Source organism: Indicator indicator, chromosome 17 (assembly GCF_027791375.1).
Source record: "Indicator indicator isolate 239-I01 chromosome 17, UM_Iind_1.1, whole genome shotgun sequence".
In the NCBI taxonomy this organism is placed as follows: Eukaryota; Metazoa; Chordata; class Aves; order Piciformes; family Indicatoridae; genus Indicator; species Indicator indicator.
In genome coordinates this window covers 8637030-8658672 of record NC_072026.1, presented here as the reverse complement: position 1 = coordinate 8658672, position 21643 = coordinate 8637030, and the positions used below count along the sequence as shown (strand labels likewise).

The window sequence follows — 21643 nt, the reverse complement described above, 5'->3', positions numbered from 1 at the left end:
TTCTTTAATGAGGCATTCCTTCAACCTTTTACCTCTTTAACACCTTTGGTGATCTTACATTATGTATCTGTAAGATATTCAATGTTCTCTTTTAGAGATTAAGCCTATAGGAAGTATGAAATCTTAGGAATGTACTTTGTCAGGAAATGATGCCAGGATTAAGCATCAAAAAAACCTTGGTTCAGGTTCAGAAGATGATTTTGAATGGATAGCTATAAATTCTACTAATTTATTTCAAAAGGGACTTCTCATATATACCCTCAAATATTTAAGACGCTTTGTACTATTTCTCAGGAATCCATATCTTCTCAAAGTGCTTTTTTTTTTCACTTGAAGGCAGCATGGACTTAAAACAATACTGCAGGGAATGTACCGTTCCATAAAGCACGTAAGGATGGCAGGATCCAGGAGACACAAGGCATAGAAAATTGTTGAAAATGATTAGATGGTACAACACATACTGCTCTTGAGTCATAAGTTCCATTTATGGTCACTTCTACTTCCAATAGATAGGATATTAAAAAAGGCAATAAAAATGAAGTTACATGAATAAACTTCCAGAAATGAGTGGAGTTCCACCAGTGATCGTCTCTGCGCTGGTAGAGGTAGAAGAATGGGGATGTTATGAACAGGGCAGCAGTCACTACAACAAATGAGCCTCAATGCGGAGCCAGTGGAGTCCTTGGCGAACGTAACGAACCAGATTGGTCATACTACTGTGTTGTGTCAATGGTCCCATCACTGAGTCCAGGTCTACAAAGAATTCTGCAATACAGAAGAATCAGAGGTTACTGTTTCAGGCAGTGGTACAGAAACACAGGTATGGCATACTGTGATTTCCCACTCAGTAGCAGCAGTGCAATTAGAAGTTCTCAAAATACTGTACACATGAGCACATGGTCAATAGGAAAGGATTTCAGCAGATGCAACTATGTATTCAAACAGCCCAAATTAGATTATCCATGCTGGAAGTCAATCACAACATGGTATGAGAGGCTGCCAAGAGTCTTCCTTTAGCTCTGATGATCTACACTTACAGTTTTTTGAGAAGAGATTTGCTGACTGCATGTTTTAAATAGCTGGCAATGAACTGTAGTATTTCCTTTTCCTGTGCCCGCTCCCGGGCACAAGGAGTTAGTCTGGATCTTGTAGAAGACCTTGTTTTTCTTTCTTCCCCACCCTCCAATTTCTGTTAATGTCATTGAAGCAGTTTTGGCCCATCTTCCTGCTGTAGGTGCAAGCCCCAGAAGACACTTATGAGGTGGAAGGGGAGAAGGAAGAGGAGAGAGGGAGTACAGCAGGAAAATAGCATCTAGGAGATGGGAATGTATAAGGGGAAAGAAAAGACAGGTAAGACCACTGGGATCTGGTGCTGGGAAGGGTTAACAGGAGGTCACTAAACAGAGAACCATAGTTAGGAAGCAACAGAGCAGTTTGCGTTATTCCATGCATTAGATGCTCTTTGGGTGAAAGACTAATCCTGTTAGGGCCAACAGACCTTTCCTAATTGCTTTCAATAGAGAACCGGATTGCGTCCTCTGTTCTGCCACAGCTTCTTTTTGCTCTGCACTGGTGTGCAGGCTTTCCCACATATACAACACTTACACTGTATTTAGGCAAGCGGGAGCCCACTCTCAGTGAAAGGCCCTCAGAGCTCAGATAACAACCAACAATCACAATAAGCAGTGTCTGAGCCCTTACATTCTCACCCTGTCTAAAAGCCAGTGTTCGGCACTCAGCCAGCTGACGCTGTCTTGCCTGCAGTTCAGGAGACCAGATGCAGGGGACAAAATCATTATCAGTACTTTCTTCAGCAAGTAAGTGGTGCTTTGAGGTCTTCTATCCAAGTATCGACAGTCTGACCCTGGTCAGCTTGGGAGCTACAGCAGTATCACAGCACAAAGTGATTTGGCTGGAGGCAAGCATAATGAAAGCTTAGGGCTATCACCAGTTGCTAATGTTAAGATGCTGCAGCCAGCACTTACTTTTAATCTTCCTTCCTCTGTCTTTTATTCCCCTCCTCCAGTGTAGAATCGATACATTTAGAAGTGGAATAATGCACTGACTTGCTCACATTCTAGAGATCTCATTCTAGGCTCAGATAATTAACAATTGCTTTAACCACTGAGAACTCACCTTAAAGCCTTATTTCAGCTTAAAATTTCTTGCAAAAGCTACAAGCACTGAAGCCACTATTAGATATGATAGTGAAAGCAGAGGCCTTTGTCACTCCTGAGCTGGTAGTTTTCTCTTGTGGGGAAAAAGTCCTGCTAACTTCGGAAGTGTAAAAAAAAATTACTTGATTTTGCAGAGTCGGCTGAGAGTTTGATGTTGTACACAGTGGACAAGTGTCTGGGGTGATCCAACACAAACTAGCCCCTGGGCTGGCTTTGGGAAGACTGCAGTTTAGCCTGCCCTGCTACAGGTGAAGAGTTTATGATGAACTCCTCCTACTCTCCTGTACATTGTAAACTCTACTGACCAGGGGAGACTCATCTGGAGCTGCGTGGCAGGATGTTCCCACTTTCCTTTTCAAATCAGATCAGCTTGGCAGGTCACAGTTTTGCTGTTCTCCCTCATGCTATGCCTTTTTATTTTGATGGCGCATCTTTTGTCAGGCTGACAAGAAAGGCTTCTGTCTCCTGCTCTGAGCCAGTTGGACGTGAGTCAAGTCCAAACTGGGAGCGTGCAGGCATACTCAGAGGAGCACAAAACCTAAAATGACAGCCATGAACAAGGAGAGGGTGCACAGCTCCTACAACATGGAAGAAATGTCTTGTGTCTGTGTGGGCATGACCTAAGAAACATCTATGACAGCAGTAAGACCCTGAGGTAAAATCTATTAGACATTACAATGATGGGGCCACATTTTTATACCCTTCTCTATTAGCTCATGAGGGCCATGTTCTTGTGCAAGACACTTCCTGTAATTCAGGAAAGAATAGAAACAGTAAGAGCTGACCACAAAGAAAACCCCCAACAAAACAAAACAACAGTGACAAAACAAACAAAAACCCAGACCAAACAAACTGAAGTTTATTTGTGTTCAAGCATGCAACTAACTGAGTATTTAAATGGAAATAAAGTATATTTCCAGGCAAAACATAAAAACGGATATGCTATTGCATGTATTTAACTCTCGTCTCTCTCCAATGGTTTATAGTATTTAAATTAAATTTGAAGTAGCGTGAACTTTCCATTCCCTGTAACATGGCTGCAGTTTGTGAAACAAGATATGAAAGAACAGGGCACAACCCTAGATGTCTTGTTCATGTGAGAAACCCTTACTCATACATCCAGTCCCACTAAAGTCAAAAGGACTGCTCATCTGAATAAAGACTGTTCCTACATGGCTTTGCAGAACTGGGTTTATTTGATTGTAAATCAGAACCAGAACAAAGACGAGTGTGGGGGGGGGGGGGGGGGGAACATAGAAAAAGAGTCAGCAGGCTTTTTCTCATCCAGCTTGAGGACTGATAACAGCAGTGGCTGGGAACATTTTCTGTCTGCTGGCTGAATGCCTGAGCTATTTTGATTCAATACCAAGTAGAACATTTAACAACTCCACAACGCACAGGGCTAATTACAAGATTATCACCATCTCTTTCTCCTATCAGAGCATCCTTCTGCATTCCCACTGTAACGTTCTGCAGTACGTTTGACAGGGAATCACTTTCACATTTTGTGAAAATGGATGCAGCTATGGAAAAAATCCAAAATGACTGCACTGCTACTAAATTAACCAGTGTGAACAAAGACAAGAAGCAGTGGGGAGGACTGGACAGTACTTCTATTATTGTTCCTCATCCAGGGATAGATCATTATGACCCATCATTCTGACATAAAACTCTATAAATCTCAAGCTTAGTTTCTCTAAATCAGTGGAAATTTGCCACTGACATTAATGGGAGAAAGATCAAACTGCATAGAGTGAGCACATTTGTCAGGAAAAGTCAGCCATCTGAAATCGCAGTATAATTTAAGAGAATGAGCCAATTCAAGCTAAGAGTATCTCCCACTTAGGTTCTGCACCTCTAGTGTCAAAGAAAGCTTTGTCAATGATTTGTGTAAGCCCAAAGCTGGAATCTGAATAATCACATTATCATGGGGAAGTTCACAGCTGACCAACAATAGACTAGATTTGTCCTTCAGTTACATCTGAGCTACTCCTAGTGCTTGACATAAACCAGTCACAAACTTTTTGCCAAAATTCCTTTGAAACAACTGTAGTAAAGATTTATATTTTTGTTGTTAGGGATAAACAAGCAGATTTGCAGTCCAGCCATAGAAGAGTCAAGGTCATGGCTTTCAGTGGACATCTAATAGGATTCCCTGCATAAACATAACATCTAATGTTTGCTTATTATCCTAGAAAGCATTTTAATAATCTTAAACCTGTTGACAGAGTACTCTGAAAATAACCTCAGTGCTCTATGAGAAGCTGAAACTGTGAACGAATTTGCAGACTCAAAAGCTCTCATCACTTGGGGCTCATGTTCACTAAATTATTTGCCAGCTGCTCAGATAACCCCATGTTCAGCATGTGTTACACGTCCCCCTCTGTGCTTGACAAGAGAAGATACGCATTGGCTACAGCGACCAGCAAGCAGATTTGCTCTGTTTGCTCAAGCTGTCACAGTTGTGCTCTTAGATGTGGTGGTTCTGAGACCCACTCCCTACATCCTATGAGAATGGAAAGCAAGCTAAAGCAGATGAACAGAAGGGGACAGAGAAGAAGCAGAGGGGGGCACCTTTGTTCTCCTTAGTCAGCTTGTCAGCCATGTCCCAATGCTCATAGCTCCGCAGGACGTTGTTGGTGATGTTGACGTGGCTGGCAGCCATGTGGTGAATACGCTGAGGGATGGTGATGGTCCCTGCTGAGGAGGAGCCAGCGGTCCCTGCACTGCTTCCAGCAGAGCTGACAGGGGATGGGCTCAGGGACATGGGTGATGGTGTTTCTGTGCTCCTGCAAAAGGTAAGAGGAGTTATGAGTCCCCTTCACACACCCCACTTCATTGCCATCCTAAATGCACTTGACTAAACACACCTGACTGAACCCCAGTCTGGACAAATGTGTAGCAGTATCTCCTGGTTTTATGAGACAGGAAAGCTTATAAACAGAGAATGACTGAAAATAAAAAGGGATTTAATTCTCCCTATAAATGAATCTGTTATTAAAAAAAAAAAATCTATCATAGAGCAATCTTTCAGAGACAGAAGTATCTGATAGCTGTAATGATTTTTCTACCTGCTGCCAGATGCTGCGATGGCAGTTAGAAAACACTCAATGTGCAATATTGGCTTATTATCAAGGCGTTTCGTGGAAACCACAACGACAGTTTGCTCCAAATACAGCCACCACAACAAGTAAAGTGCAAGTCTTAAAAGCACCCTGCAGAGCAGTATTAGGATCTGAGGGTACTGTAGGATTATGAATATCTCTATAGGATTCTTGAAGATTGGCTATGGAGATTTGTTTCTAATTGCCTGCATTTTGTCCACACAGTATTGCAGAGAACAGTGTTTTAGGTTACCTACTTAGTATATCACTAACGTTCCAATATAGATTTTCCTTTAATTCTGAGCCTGGCAATTAGGAATCACCTGCTGGCTGCAGGCAGTGCAGAGGTCAGCACAGCACGCTTGTGTTTGGAGCTGTGCAATGCTGCACTCCCACAGACAGCAACTCTATTGGAAAATTTGTAGAATCATACAATCGTAAAATTGTGTAGGTTGGAAAAGATCCTTTAAATTCACCAAGTCCAACCACTAACCTAACACTGCTGAGCCCACCACTAAACCATGTCCCACATCTACCTGTCTTTTAAATGCATCCAAGGATGGTGACTCCATCACGTCCCTGGGCAGCCTGTTTCAGGGTTTGACAACCTTTTTGATGAAGAAATTTTTCCTAATGTCCAATTTAAGCCTCCCCTTGAGCCTCTTTCCTCTTTTCCTGTCACTTCCTACTTGGGAGAACAGACTGAGACCCGACCTCACTACAACCTCCTTTCAGGTAGAGAGCGATAAGATGTCCCCTGAGCTTTCTCTTCTCCAGGTTGAACAATCCCAGTTTCCTCAGCCACTCACATAAGAGAACACAAGACTTGTTCTCTAGCCCCTTCACCAGCTTTGTTGCCCCGGCACCTCAATGCCCTTCTTATAGCGAGGGTCCCCAAACTGAGCACAGTATTTTGAGGTGTGGCCTCGCCAGTGCCAAGTAGAGGGGGACAATCACTTCCCAGGCCCTGCTGGCCACACTGCTTTTGATGCAAGCCAGGATGCTATTGGCACTCTTGGCCACCTGAGCACACTGCTGGCTCATATTAAGCCAGCTGTCAACCACCACCTCCAGGTCATTTTCCATGAGGCAACTTTCCAGCCACTCTGCCCAAAGCCTGTAGTGTTGTATGGGGCTGTTGCAACCCAAGTGCAGGACCCAGCACTTGCTCTGCAACCTCATACCACTGGCCTCAGCCCATAAATCCAGTCTGTGCAGATCCCTCTGCAAAGCCTCCCTGCCCTCAAGCAGATCAACAGTCCCATCCAGCTTGGTGTCATCTGCAGACTTATTGTGGGAGCACTCTATTTCCTCATCCAGATCACTGGTAAAGATATTAAACAGAACTGGCCCCAGCACTGAGCCCTGGGGAACACCAGCCACTAACTGGATTTATCTCCATTCACCACAACTATTTGGGCCCAGCCATTCAGTCAATGTTGTATCCAGTGAAGCATATGCCTGTCCAAGTCATGAGCATCCAGTTTCTCCAGCAGAATGCTGTGAGAAATAGGCTTTACTAAAGCCTAGGTAGACAAAACTCATCCACTAAGCAGGCCACCTTGTCACAGGAGGAGATCAGGTAGGTCAAGCAGGATCTGCCTCTCATAAACCCATGCTGACTGCGCTTGATCACCTGGTTTTCTTGTATGAGCTATGTAATGACACTTAAGATGATCGTCTCCATAATTGTTCCCTGGCACTGAGGTCAGGTTGAGAGTTTTGCATCCCATCCTCCTTCTGGCCCTTCGCATTTGCTAGTGACAACACAGTTGCTAGTGCATAGTCCTGAACATGAAGTGTGGTCACAGACCTGCAGTGCTGGTATCTTGCAGGTGCTGTAGGATAGATTGCCACCACGGCACAGCCTTGGGCTGACAGGCATTTATGGTAACAGCTTTTGCTGCAGATTTTCCAGCAGTGCCTTGCTATTATCTGTGCTCAACAACAGGCTCCTGTGAGACTTCTTTTTTTTTCAGAGCTAGAGACCATGTTAATTCAACAGCCAGTTGCTTTTTACACAGCTGATGTGTTATAGCTAAGCATATCCTATGGCAGAAACGTTTTATTTTTAAGTCTCAGAATATCCTGGCTACCTGACATGCTGCAGTGTCTTTAATGCACAGAAGAGATGAACTATACTAGATTAGTTCTGGGAGCAGTTAAAAATCATAAGTATCTGAGGAGACCAGGAGTATTTTGTTAGACCCACTTACAACAAGCTGACGCACTTCTGCCAAATAAAGCACATTGTTCATTGGATTTACCCTGTTGTGCACAGCCATTATTACTGTGGTGAGTCTATTAAATCTCTCTATTTTCTGCTTTCTGTCGCTAGAGGTGGGAGACATTTCTGTAATGAAACCAGGGAAAATTTGTTTCATTGCCAGCCTGGAACTCAGGCCAACTTTACAGAGGTTCACAACCCTTTCAAACAAAAGTGGCCAGAAATTCCAATAAGTCAAGCTGAGATTTTTGATGGTTTGAGATCCTGAGCAGACTACACTTCATGGCAATGGATGTTTTGCCTTGTTCAAAAAAAAAAGATTTAAGTACACCCTGCTGTCTCCCCATTCTGAACCAGGCTGCTTATTCATCTCCATTGGTGCCATATCCTGATCATGTTTGGTCTCTCCTCTGTGGTGTGTAACTTCTCTTCCCATCTGGTACAAATTTGCAGGGAATGAAGAGGAAACTGTACAGGGAGTAGCCCTGGGGAAGGCCAAACACAAACTGCCAGTGGCAGCAACCGGGTCTGTGACTATACTTAGTACCACCAGGAGACACCTGAGATACATGGCAACTCTGAGCCAGCTGGAAAGCTTTTCATCTGTGGCTCCAGACAAAAAAGGGCAGAAGACCTGAGTATGGACTGTGGTCTTTGTGTGCTGGATCACAGGTGTCATAATACCATTAAAATGAGTTATATTCAGTAACTCTTACATGTCAAGTGCTTCCTTCTCTGAATAAAAAACAGAGATGTTCACTTTCAGGGGTTTATTTCCTTATCTTCAAAGTTAGTGGGAAGAGACTTATCAGCTGGATGTTATGCTAGAAGTGATACTGACCTAAATGCTGAATTTCTGTGCCTACCTTGTGGCCAGACAGGAATTTTTACTTCCAGTCAAAATCCAGTGATTCTAAAACCTAATCAATTCCTTTAAATAGTAAGGGAGATGCCACCACCTGCAGAGCACAGACCTCACAGGGGTCTATTGTGAGACAGGAATCGAAGGACAACTTTGTCTCCATGTGAGTTTTAGGTGTAAGGCACTTAGGAAAGAACAGATGTGTACTGCTCCAGTAGTCTATTTCAGCACTAAAACTTTATGTAAAACTTACTGTGTTTTTATTGCAATTGAAGGTTTCACTGACATTTAAATGCCTTGAAAAACTGGCACATATTGAATAATTTAATTTAGTACTTGCTTTTCCAATGTTAAAATATCTTTTCAGCTTTTATTTAAAGTCATGTTGTATTTCATCAGTTCAGTTTGTTATAATCTATACTTAGATCTCTATGTACACACACATTAAAAATACTTGAATGTGTATTTGGTGCCTGTGTACATATATATATATATATATATATATATGTATATATATACACATAGCCCAAAATATTTTGAATTATCTAAGACAATATTTTCCTTTAAGCATAATGTTGAAATTTTTGAGTTTGCAGTGACTGAGAACAAAGTCTGTTTGAAAATTTAATTCTTTGTGTGCTGACCCCTTCTACAGTTTTTAATACTTTGTTTCCTTGGAGTGTCTAATAGTAATTTCTTCTTATGAACCACCAGAAAGACATCACTGATTTTCACTGAGAATTTATCCTACTCAAAGAAAGAAGGAAAGAAAGGTAAAGTCTTTGCTTTACCTGTATCTGTATGCATGCAGGGCCCAGGTGGCAATAGAAATGGCAAGATAAAGGCAAGGTTGCAGCAGCAGTGCACCTTCATTGACCAGCATATCATAACTGCATTACCCTGACTTCATAGCTGAGGCGAGGGTGTTTTAACGTTAGTACAAAGCCATTAATAATTGGTTGACTAAGTGCCTTCACATTTTCACCACTATTATGCCTTCAGTTTTATTAAACAGCACTTACCATATATCAATGAAATATTCATTGGCCTTTCATTACTGAACAAATCATTGAAAAATCATTGCGATGAAGGTTAACTTTACTTTGGCTTCCTGAAATGACATGGCACTTGCTAGCTAATTAACAGATATTTTTATGGCTTTCATTTGGCTTGAGAAGCAAATTGTCAAAGAATTCAGCGTAGATCCACCACAGCTGATTTTAGACTTCACAGGGCTTTGCACAAAGATAAAGCTATGTTTCAGCTCTTCCTTCCTACCCACAGCAGATGGCTCATGTGGGTAACTGATTTAGTCCAGTGGGAGTTCTCCATCCCCACAAACCCAAGGTAACTATGATCAGTTCTGTAGCCCAGAAGAGTATTTTCTACCTGCCACATATTTGAAACATACTTGTAGCTCCCAAACCTCTAAGTCATGGACTGACCTTTGCCTTTAGAGGCACCAAAACATTTCCCCCCCACCTCTTGGAACCACTTGTTCCCACACAGAAGTACTCAGCAGAAAATACTCACTTTCCATTGCCGCCCCAAGGTGAGGGGGCCTGTGAGGCTTTTGAAGAGTTCTGTAAGTACAAAATAATAATGTAAATAAAGGTAGATGAATACTGATGACACAACAGTCAACACTCCCTGTTTTTATTACAGGAGCTACATGTAGCAGACCAGCTCTGCACATCAGTCCCATAGTTAAACGGATGGTGGATTATTGGCAGGTTCCAACTACTAGCTTGAAAGTCACTTGATGAAAGAGGTAATACAGGAAAGTTCCAGAAAAAGCAGATGCAGTTTACAAAGAAGTGGTTTAATTACCACTGAAACTTACTTTACAAAAAAAGTTCCTCAGAGTACAAATGACTTCTTATACTTAGGGGGACCTGTAATCTTTTAATGAAAAACAATAATAATTTGGGTTGATGCCTAAATGAAATTAATCCCTCCCAAATTGCTAGGGAAGATGGCTTGGGATTCAGATAGTAGTGAAAGTAAAACCAGTAATAACCTGCTTGTTTTAATGTATTTTACTTGCACAAATTGACTTTCCTTACCTGCTTACTCATTTTGCCTTTCACGCCTGTGTAGCACCTTGTACAATCCTGTACAAAAAGATTGCCCAGCAACAATAAAGCCCAGATTTTTCCACTCTTGCTCAGACAGGGTGGTATCTTATTGATGTAAACTGTGGTAGCATCAGGGCTGAAGCTACCTGTGTATGCTTTCTGAAAACAATCACTCCAAGCTCCTTTGCAAAAAAGTCAGCATGCACAATGAAAATTCTATCAAATTTTACAAGTTCTCTGCAAAGTATTACTGTCATTATTACAAGATTTATCTGGTTACTGTAATCACAATTTTGCATGTGAGGCATGAGACTTAGTGGAGCACAAAGCTACCCAGAGCATGGCCCAAGGTCATGCAGCCAGCTCTGGGAGCAAAATCTTACCTTGACTTCTAGAACGCAGATACACTTGCCAAGAAGTATTGACCAAAGCAGAAAACACTGCCTAAAACATGATACTGGCCTTGTTGTATGTTCCTACAAAGCATGTCATGGTGTTTTATTAAAGGTGTGAGCATGAATTGGAGTGTGTTGCAGTATAGAACATATATACTGTGTAATTTTGCTTCCTACTCATATGTAAGAAGGAGGGAGATCCTAATCTCCTCTGTGAAATCTTCAGAAATGAAAAAGCAACTCTGATGTTAAGTTTCTATTATCTGGGGATTGCTCTCAACAGTATCTGGAGACAAGATCTGTCAAGATTAAAATAAATTTCCATTGGAGGTAGTTATTTGATGATGAAAATACTTGAAGTATTTTTGTCAATGTCTAATGGCAACACATGTTCAAAAACATTAAAAAAAATTTCTCAAATGCATCAAAGGTTGCATTTTGGCTAATTTTAAAAAGTTTGCCTTAAATTTCAAATATTTATTATTTTAGATACAGTTTACTCAAAGTTGTCTCCAAATTTCCAAACTACTGATATGATTAAATAGTTATTTTCTGTTTTGAAGTGTCAGAAATATAAATTTGAAACTTTTAATTGGAAAGTAATCAGAAACAGTTCTGTCCACAAATGTTTTCCATTTGGACAAAGTGGCATTTGTGGGGAAAAGTATGAAAAACAATTCTGCCAAAAAGTTCCTCTCCAGCCCTGCTGTAAACAGTGGGCTGCTCTTCACAGTTAAAATGGTGCAAAATTTGGAATAACAACTCAATTCAAATAGTTAATCTATGTCATTTGTATTGCAGCTTCTTGCTAGTAAGCACAGAGAACATTGTGCAGAAATACAAAATTAATCTATAGTTAACAGCTCCCATTCTTTTCTTTTCTCCTCTTATGCTTTTACTACAAAAAGTTCCTGGACATACCATCTGCATACACTCAAACACTACTTCAAGCAAATGAGTTACAGTGCCCACAGCACAGGCATTAGCTGAAATACTCAGCTTCAACTCTATGCCTAGACCCAGCATTCCTGATTTGTCTATTTTATCACATTTTAAATCTTTTCCTCTTATTTTCATTTACATTAAAAGACATTTTCTCTGTGCAGATGCAGTAAAATGGTCTCACGCTGGGAGTAGTAAGATGTTCTTCATTGTACCTATTTGCACAGCTAGAGAAAGTAAAGTGGTTTTAAAGGAAGAGAGAATCCCCTTGCCTCCTCTTGGTGTTTTTTTTCTTTAAATCATTACTTTCTGAAGAAAAGGTTTATCAAATGATTTGTCTAATAACCTTTTTAAAAGAGAGATTCCCTATTTATCTGGAAAAAATCTGAAGTGGATGGAATATATTTCACGAAAATGCTGAGGCTGTGTCTAATTCAAATTTAATTTGTTGTCCAAATCCTTGATTGAAAATAATGTGACTACAACAGAGGCACTCCTAATGACTTCAAGAGAGCCTCAATTTGAGCAGAAGATCAGTAGTAACATAACTGAAGTTACAGAGATACATACACCCCTAGAGGACACCAGGGAAGTTAGGACTAAGTGGTGGTTGCTAGCATGATAGTATTGGAGTTTCATAGCAGAAGGACCATTTTATCCCCATTGCTAGAAAACATTAAAACTGCAGTGTTAAAAGTTTTACTGGCTTGCAGTGCTAATATGTCAAAGCTTGGAACAATTCACAGAGGCTGACAAAAACAGCAAAAAAAGACTGATGGGCTAACAAACCAGTATAATTACATAATTATAGAATAATATATGGTGTATGCCTTAAATAGCATTAGCCAGCAAAATATAAAAATGAAAACCCTGGCAGAGCTGAAGAATGATTCTGGTTCTCCCTTATTTTAGGAATGGTAAGGACTTGTCGTTCTTACATGGGTAAACAGCATTTGATGAGGTAAAGGAAGACACCACTGAGTGATGACAATCAGCTGATCTCTGCTCCATTCAAGGTGAAGATAAACATTCAGGCTGTAGGTAAGGCAATTTGAAGTTCCACAGAAATAAAAGGAGAAATCTCTGAGTCTGTAATAAGGTTCAGCAAATCTCACTGAACTTAGAATCTAACTAAAGCCTAAGAATTTGCTTCATTATGGTTCATTGGGGGTCAGTTCATAATCACTTGCACATTGAAATCTTGAAAGAATCAGTTTCCTTTACTGAAACTTGCATAAACATTACAGGATGTTGAGAATAATGTTATTTTAGTAGAATTATTGTTTATAGTCCTTTGAATCAGGTGACTAATCCAAAAATCCCTCAAATTACTTCTGTCCTCACTCCCTGGCAGACATCTTGCCTGCATTTCCCAAGGGTGAGGTTAAATGTGGGACTTTAAAGTCACAGAGTTATAACTGAGAGAGCTCTCCGTGCTGGTGTGAATTTCATTTCATATCAATAAATTAAGCAGAATAAAGATTACCTTAAAATATTCCATCAGAGATCTGGAGTACTTCATAGCATGGTCCTTCTTTAGTTTAAACATTCTCAAGTAGAGAAGTGATAAGCATCGGTAGCTGTAGTAATTAGGAAAGGATTATGTTAATTCCATTGCTTAATGAAACCTATAAACTGGAAAAAAAAACAAATGCTGACCTATATTTTGCAGTTTCTGTTCTAGAGGTTAGATTTTGAAATGTAAGCAAATGGAGAAATAAAAAAAAAGTGGTCAAAAGCATTAAAATCCCATCTTGATAAGAGTATAAATTAGAAGAATAAATGTTTAGTCAGCTGCTGCAGAAATCCATTAGTTATCCTTTAATAGTTTAATGGAAAACAAGAATAATGATCTTCTGTAAGCTGCTTAAGTAATTCAGTACTTTTAAAGTCCTCCTTAAGATTTTAGCTGCTTCTCTCATTGTCGCAATGGGACTTACCATAAAACTGCTAATTTCTTGTCTCCTTCCGTGGCAGAAGAGCCTGTGAAATTCTTAAGTCTCATTGCATACCTTGTTAGAAAGGGGAGGAGAAAAGAAATTGAGAGTTAAGACATTTCTAGGAATACCAGTGACACTCTGAAAAGTAACAGCCACATACATTCTTCTCCAACTGCAATAGTTAATGGTTACATTGGTCTGCAACAATGAGATCAATGTAAAATTCAACAGAAAGCATCACTTGAAATTTGGAGGGTTAAAGTAAATTACTAACCAATTTTCTACACCAATGAGGTGAACTATTCTTGGGCATACCAATGACAGTATATCCAACCACCTAGCCTGAGTCCTGCAAGCATTTGTGGTGAGTGTTGGACAGAAGCCTAAGATGTTGGCCCTATATGTACTGAAGAGTACAGTAATATATAATCAGGTTTTACAGGTAATACTTTGGAATTGAATGATACCTTCAAAATCCTTCTCATAAATGCTTTTTCCAAAGCCTTTAATACATTTCATATAGAAAAAGGTTTTCAATACAGGAAAGGTCATGTTCTCAGCTTTTTTAGTTCTTGGGTCTGTTACTTTATGAGTCATGTGTACTTGGTCTTCCTTCTTAATCGCTGCTGTCCTGCATTTGGATGTTCAAAGACTGAGTATCCCAACCTCCCTTCTCTCTCTCTTTTTTTTCCTTTAACTGAGCACACTCCATTCCGTGCATTTAGTCTCTTGAAAATCAATTCATCGCATAAAATCATTGTTCTGAGCCCTAATGCAATTTCACAGGTACTTGTGTTAGAATAAGTAATAGGGTTCAGTGTTGCATAAGAAAGTTTTAAGGTATCCAGGCAGTCTTGATGAGTTCTCATTTACAAGGAGGTAATGGAGTGCAGGCAAGCAGTGCTGCTCTCACTCTGCCTTCCTCCCACCACCCCCATCATCAGCTGCCAGCTTGCAGCTGTGGCACACCACCTGACGTGCTTCCTCTGTGGCCTATTTCACCTGCTCTTTGGTATTGTTGTTCCAGTTATACTGAATGAATCTGATCAAACACAAAGATATATGTCTTTTTAGGATTTTCAGTGTTACATCAGGGATTTTAGCATCACCATTAACTTAAAATATCTTTGACAGTCAGATTCCTGATATTCCCAGTCTCTTTGATGCTCGGTTTGCTTTCACAAATAGGTGTCTGATACAGATACACAGGGCAGACACAGCTAATGCAAAAGCAGAAAATGCTTCTTCTGGTGAAGGGAGGTGTAAAAGCGAGAAAAATCTCCTTTTCTTTCTTATCTCACAGTAAAAATCTATGATAACATTAGGAGCTCCATTAAAGTCCGTGTGCACAGCCACATGCTTGGTTTGTACATTCAGTACCCACTGTAGCCCACAAGAATTCTCAAGAATTATGTGTTTGTAGAGTTTATTGGGCCTGTACCAGCTTGCTGCTCACCTGGGCAATCACCTTTTTTCCCATGTCTACCCACTGACATCAATGAAATGGGCAATTCACTCTCTCATTGGCTGCCTACAAGACTTGCTACGTTAAGTTCTACCTTTGATGGTAGGTGGTGGAATTAACCTCATCTAACTTCAGGTATTTAGAAATCGGAAATCTACTGTAACAAAGTCCTTCAGATTCTTCTATAGCCAAAAGCAGATAAAAAAACAATTCAAAAGCAGTTCAGGTGCTGCTTCCATGCCAAGGTCTATCTATCATCCAGCCTGTAGTAGGACTGTGCTGATAAAGGAGCTGCTGGGAAGAGCAAGGCAGTTGGCCTGTGTATGCTGATGAGTGACAGTTGCTCTGAGATGCAACCATACACTCAGATGACTCCATCCAGCACCAGCACTGTAGGGTGGAGGTTGGCTGCAGGCATTAGCCACTTGTAAGCTAGGGCTGCCATTCTCTGAGTTAAGTAGTTGCCTGCACTGCAGCTCTCAAGTGAACAAAGGTGTTTGGTTTGTCCATTTCTGAACAGACTGTTTGACAAGGGAACGAAATTTTCAACTGTGACATGTGATTTTATTAAAAATAAAAACAAATGTGGGCTTCTATGAAGAAGCACTTGCTTCTTTAAGGAATATTTCTTTAAATACTATTTATCCTGCCATAAAACCAAAACTGACAAAACTGACTGTTCAAGACACAAAGCACTGAACCATCCACTGCCAGAGTGCAGAAAAGGTTCCAACATAGTGGAGCAGAGCTAGGCAACTCCTTTTCTTAAATCCTCTGCTCTCAAAGGTTTAACTTGGATTGTAAGATTTGAGTGAACATATTTTTTGTTTTTGAGTAATCTATTCAGATTTTCTTCTTCTCTTTATGTAGTATAGAATGTAAAACATATTTAAAAACCTTTAACAGGCATCTTATTTACCTGAGACTAAGAGCTTCTTGTGATTTGATACATTTTATTATGTAAATACCTACTTATTCAAAATGTAAAACATGCATTATTTTTGGCAATCCCTAATCACTATTCTGGCATGTTAAAATCCTGCATGTTAAAAGCTCCCACCCTTGTCATATTAACCCCCAAACATTTAGGGCCTGATTTGCTTCCTTTTCTTTCTCTAGTGTAAACTCCCAGTAATTACACTGAGTTTAATGGTGATATTCCCAGCATACACTGGGGAGAGCAAAGGTGCATCACAGTGAAGAGTTAAAATCCTGTTCTGCTTATAGGTAAATTTAATCCTGCTTGATTTCACTTGGATAATTTGTTCAAGTAACAAGCCCTTAGTTACTCAGGAGATTGTTATTTTTACAGAGCCTGCACTATGAAACAGCTATAGGGAACAGCAGAAGACTTTAAAATAGTAATTCAGACATTTTATTAGTAAGTAAAGGCTCTCTCATCCATATCCTAGCCTATGAGCCCACAAAACTATTAAAACTGATTCAGCTGGTTCACATTCCTTTAACATTACAAAATACCCTTTTTTAATACAATACATGCAGAAAGCTTCCTTTCTGGCTTTGATCTGATGTGCCAAGTTTCAGCCTTTTTTTTTTCTTTTTTTTTTTTTTAACAGCTATGTTATAAACCTCTAAAAACAGGGTTTGTAATAGAAATCCTGATAGACTCACTTTAATGTTTTGAATTATAAAACTACACCTTTTAAAAGACAAGTGTCATTGCCAAACAGCGAAATTACTATACTTTACTTCCACCCACTACATTTCAATTTTAATTTTATGAATATTGCAAATTATAACACTCACATTATAACCTCTAAAGGGGATAATTTATAAAAGCAGTGTCCATCAATTATAAATTTTCTGTGACATTAATAAAATGGCATGAACTAATTATGATGACTTCTGAGATGAAGATGCCTTGGACAAATCATTAATACGTTGAAATGGTATTTTTTAAAACATAGCAGGTTCTAATTATGACTGAAATGAGATTATGAAAATGATCACAGAAAGGACATTAACCTGATGAGTTCCACAGTCTCCGAGTACATGGTGTATGGAGATTTAGCTTCTAATGGATCTCGCTCCATAGCGTTCCCGCACTCGATGAAGGAGAGGGCAGCATCAGCATAATTCACTGCTTTGCCGAACTTCTCCAGCTGAAATGGGAATGACACCATCAAGAAAATCCTTCAGCTTTAATGTCTAGGTAGACAGATCATAATACAAAGCCCCACTAGCATTAGGATGAAAGCAAAACAACGCTGGTATTTAAGAATGAATCCATACAGTAACTATGGTAGAGTCTCTGTGTTTTAACCATGTCTTCTCAGGCAATATGTGGCTGGACACTCCACAGAGGAAAGTCAGTGGATATCTATTGACATGCATGGATTTACACAAGCAGTGAGGGACACTAAGCATGTTTCAACAAATCCATATTGCTCCTCAATATATGAACTAAGTTTGACCACATAAGGGTTAAGCTACAGCTCTGTGCCATTTGACAGACATCACATCCTCTGTTAACTGTAGACCAAAAAAAAAAAAACAACCTATCACTCATGTTAATATTGAAAGTGCAGGGGAAAAAACAAAAAAGAAAAAATACAGCACTGCTAAATATTTTATTTTACTAGGATTTTATTGCAAAAGGTTTTAGCCCTCATAATGATTGTGATGAAACTGACTTAGACATACTGATTTCCTTTTTTTTTTTTAATGTGTAATGAATATTATATATGACACTTTTATAGTAAGTATTTTATAATAGTATTTAACATTTTCAATTTTTGATAGCTGGATGTAAGAATTCTTCTAATGTGGCATTTCATAGAAAAGATCCAAAATACTTTAATGAAAAAAATTCTTTGTGTGTCTCTGTCAAAATATTTTTTATGCAACTAAATATGTTTTCTGTTCATAACATTGAAGGCTATCCTGGCAACATACTGAGCAGAGCATTGAGTGTGGATCCAAGGCAACAGTATATTTGCCTCTGTGGCTACTTCTAAGCAATCCTTATAACTAGTTCCCTCTGTATACCTTGAACTTCAAGATCTGCCCTTGTGCACTGATTCTGTGCAAAGCCTTTGTATAATTGATACAACTGTGAATGATCACAAAGGACAAATATTTCTAAATGTTTTCTCTCTATTCCAGTGGCCACACCTCACAATATTCTTCAAATTCCTTGCTTCAAGGCTTCCAAAATCAACTTGTATATGAAAAAAAAAGGAATCTGTCTGAAAGCAGATTTAGGACAGACACACGGTTTGATCCTGCCCATTGTTCCATGCTAACTCTAATGGAGTAGGTGGAATTATTCCGCTCATCACAGCTCAGCTGAGAGCAGAGTGAGATCTCAAAGATCTCTTCTAACAGTCAGTTGCCACTGAAACAGCCCATCCAAATCAGCTGAGTCCTTACTGCTGGCCCAGACAAGGATAGGTTTTCATGAGGTTGCTCCCGTAAGATGCAAAATGCTCTGCCCTTCACCAGAAATCTATTTTCCTTACAAGCTCAGGAACAGCACTGCCACAAATCTCATTAACATTTGCTGACACATTTTGAGGTCACATGCATTATCTTTCTAGCCACTGCAACACATCTTTCAATGCTGCGTGTGCTTTGTCTTGTCAGCACCAAGTAACCAGAAGCAATTGTTTCCATAGGACGACTAACACTATGGGATTGCACAGCAAATGTGTTATATGGAGATAATTTGTGTGCAGCTGTATCGGGTGGGAAGAAAAAAACTTGAGACCTAAACAGAGGAAAGAAAAAGCAGATACTTTGTTCTTGGGTATTTATGTCTGCCAACAAGTTGTATTGTAGTGGATGGCCTCACAATCCCACGAGAGCACTCAGGGTGTCAAAATTCATGAGACAGGCAAGGCCTGCCTGCAGGCAGCAGCATGATGTGCTGTGCCTGCTCCTCTTAGTTCTGCTTGAGAAACATCCCTGATTCTGCAAGGCATAGTCAAAGGTAAGAGGACAGGAGACAGGTCAACACTTCTGAGTGAATCAGGCTGTGGAGGGAAGTGGATTGACATAGTATGTTGAGATCATCAGGAGCCTGAGCCTGTAAATATTTGCTAGCGTGGAGCAGGCATCCCTGTGCCAGAACCATGTGTATGTTCTGTAAAGGTCAATCAGCTGTGGGAGGTCTTGTCAGTCTGCTTCTGCCAGCCCTTCCTGTGTGCACATCAGGGCTCTGTCTGAACATGCTCTGCAGAGTTGGGCTGCAGGAGCCAGTGCAGACCACCTCTGCAAATAGGCAGGTCAGGAGAGATGGCTGCTAACTTACTGGAAGGTCGCCAAAAAAGCTGAACCCACCTCCCACAGAAAACATGCTTGGTAACACTGTGCCCTAAGTCAAAAGACCTGAAGAGCTGAAGCATGCAGCTTGAGATGCCAACTCTCCTTCAGCTCACCAACGGCACAGGGAGGGCTGTGGTTTTGATTTGTTTGGTTTGGTTTTTAAAAACACAGAATATGATTGAGTTAGTTTTGGGTTTTTTTGATAATCACTTATTTCCAAGCATGAAGTCTCTGATGTAAAATAATATTAACCTCACAAATAATGAAGTGAGAAGTGAATAATCACCTGCTTCTTTTTCAGTTATGATTTTGAGGGACAAGTGAATGGCCACACATTTTAGTCATTTTATTTTAGAGGAGTCCAGTTCCACTAAGCCTGCTTAAAAGAGATGTTGTTCTGCACTCTATGTAGCATACGGGAGCAAAGTCCCTATGTACAAAACAAATATTTCAGTCCCAGCAGAGTGTAGATTGAACAAATTATGATAGAGTATAATCTGCTGAATTAAGTGTCTTTATCAAAATCAAAGCCCTTTGCAAAATGAGGCAAGTCTTACTGGAATTTCATCTGGGGTAAAATGAGAGAAAAAGCCTTTCCAGCACTGAATTACTCTATTCCAAGATTTTTTGGGAACAGCGTGTTGAGTCTTTATTCACCAGCCTAAAAGCATGCAATAAAAATGAATGTACTATTTAAAAATCAATTTTTGCAAATTGTAAACAATTGGATTGGAAATATCAAACATTTTAACCACATGATAATGGGTTGGAGGGTGATTTGCCTTTCTTAACTTTCTGTTCCGGAAGATTACAACACTGTTGTTTTAGGCTCAAAGTGAACAGGAAAACAAATTTCAAAACCACATCATCTTTCATGAGATTATCTTACATCCTTCATAAACAGCATGACTGTTACTCCTCCTGGGAAGAGGTACCAGCTATTGTAAGGATTTGGGGGCTTTGGGAAGAAATTGTTAAAGGCTAAGAATAGTGTGCGGGGTTTCACTTGTGGACAGTGTGTTTATGGAGTACAATCAGAAGCATGTTTTAGTCAATAGCAGGGTTCCTCTTGGTCTCTCAAGGCTTTAGATAACACTCAGAATGGACATTTTTGTAACATCCAGCTCCACAATAGAAAGAGAGGAAAAAACCCTGTAACAACCTACCAATGCATCAGCTTTATGCTTTAGCTTCTTAGCCTCTTGCATGTAATAATCCGCATTGTGAAGCCTAAAGAGACACAATTAATTATTTCAAGTCTTTGTTTCTGGACAAATATTGTTTGAGAAAAATGCAAGTACAATTTCAACATATACACCCATTTATCTCTTTAAATCTTAACCTGATATTAATCTGAAGCTGTTGTATGCAAAGATATGATGGGTGACCAGAATGTAAAATAACTAGCAGTAGAAACTGGCCACCCAAAGGACCCATTAATGTGTGCTGAACAGAGGAAAAGGAAAAATATTTTAAACTAATTAAGTATAAGAAGTTTCCATTACGAGAGCTAAAATTAAAAAAAATGAAGAAGAATTACTGTGAACCAACATTCATGATCTGAAAACATTTATCAACAGAGTCTTCATTAATCAGTGACAACGGTTCATTTGTAAAGATTAAAACTGTGTGTGCCTTTGGGCAGCACTAACCACAGAGGTGCCCAATGCTTGCATTACCATCAAAGATACCCACTTTTACTGTGAGCTCTGCTTGCATGAAAATCCCAGCTACATAACATGCAGCTAGTACAGAGATCCAATAATACTTACACATCATCAAATGTTATTTTGGGTCTTCTGGGCTCAGAATTCCCATTAGAAAGCATTGGCATTGCAGACCAGATGTCTGTTTCTAGGTGGCTGGTGTCAAGAAGGGTGTTGGCTGTTGGTGTATTGTGAGATTCTTCCTCCTAGAAAACAAGGACTCTTAGTAACTCTTCATAGTTCAAACAAATATTTTTCAACCACCTAAGTGTGCAGATCCAACCCCTCCTCCTGCATCCAAACAAAACCCAAACCGAATCAACAAAAGGCTCAGATATACCCAACTACTCCCCAAACCATCCTTCCATGCTTCATAACATAAGCCTATTAGATTCATTAGGCAATATGTCTCTATCTCTGACCCCTCACCTGAACTCATCAACTTACACTTTTAGGTGAA

At 39.8% G+C, this 21643-nt stretch overlaps 1 protein-coding gene across 1 annotated transcript in view; it reads right to left on the bottom strand.

Annotated features, from left to right (window-relative positions):
* Nucleotides 1–643: 643 nt before the first annotated feature.
* AFF2 (ALF transcription elongation factor 2) overlaps nucleotides 644–21643 on the bottom strand; it is a 331562-nt gene continuing 310562 nt past the window's right edge. Inside the window, exons 16-24 of the mRNA XM_054388853.1 lie at nucleotides 21250–21389; nucleotides 20644–20707; nucleotides 17177–17313; nucleotides 13726–13797; nucleotides 13272–13365; nucleotides 10437–10484; nucleotides 9904–9953; nucleotides 4752–4966; nucleotides 644–765 (exon numbers count right to left, since the gene is read on the bottom strand). Coding sequence (XP_054244828.1) covers nucleotides 644–765; nucleotides 4752–4966; nucleotides 9904–9953; nucleotides 10437–10484; nucleotides 13272–13365; nucleotides 13726–13797; nucleotides 17177–17313; nucleotides 20644–20707; nucleotides 21250–21389 — 942 coding nt within the window. The remainder of the gene's footprint in view (nucleotides 766–4751; nucleotides 4967–9903; nucleotides 9954–10436; nucleotides 10485–13271; nucleotides 13366–13725; nucleotides 13798–17176; nucleotides 17314–20643; nucleotides 20708–21249; nucleotides 21390–21643) is intronic.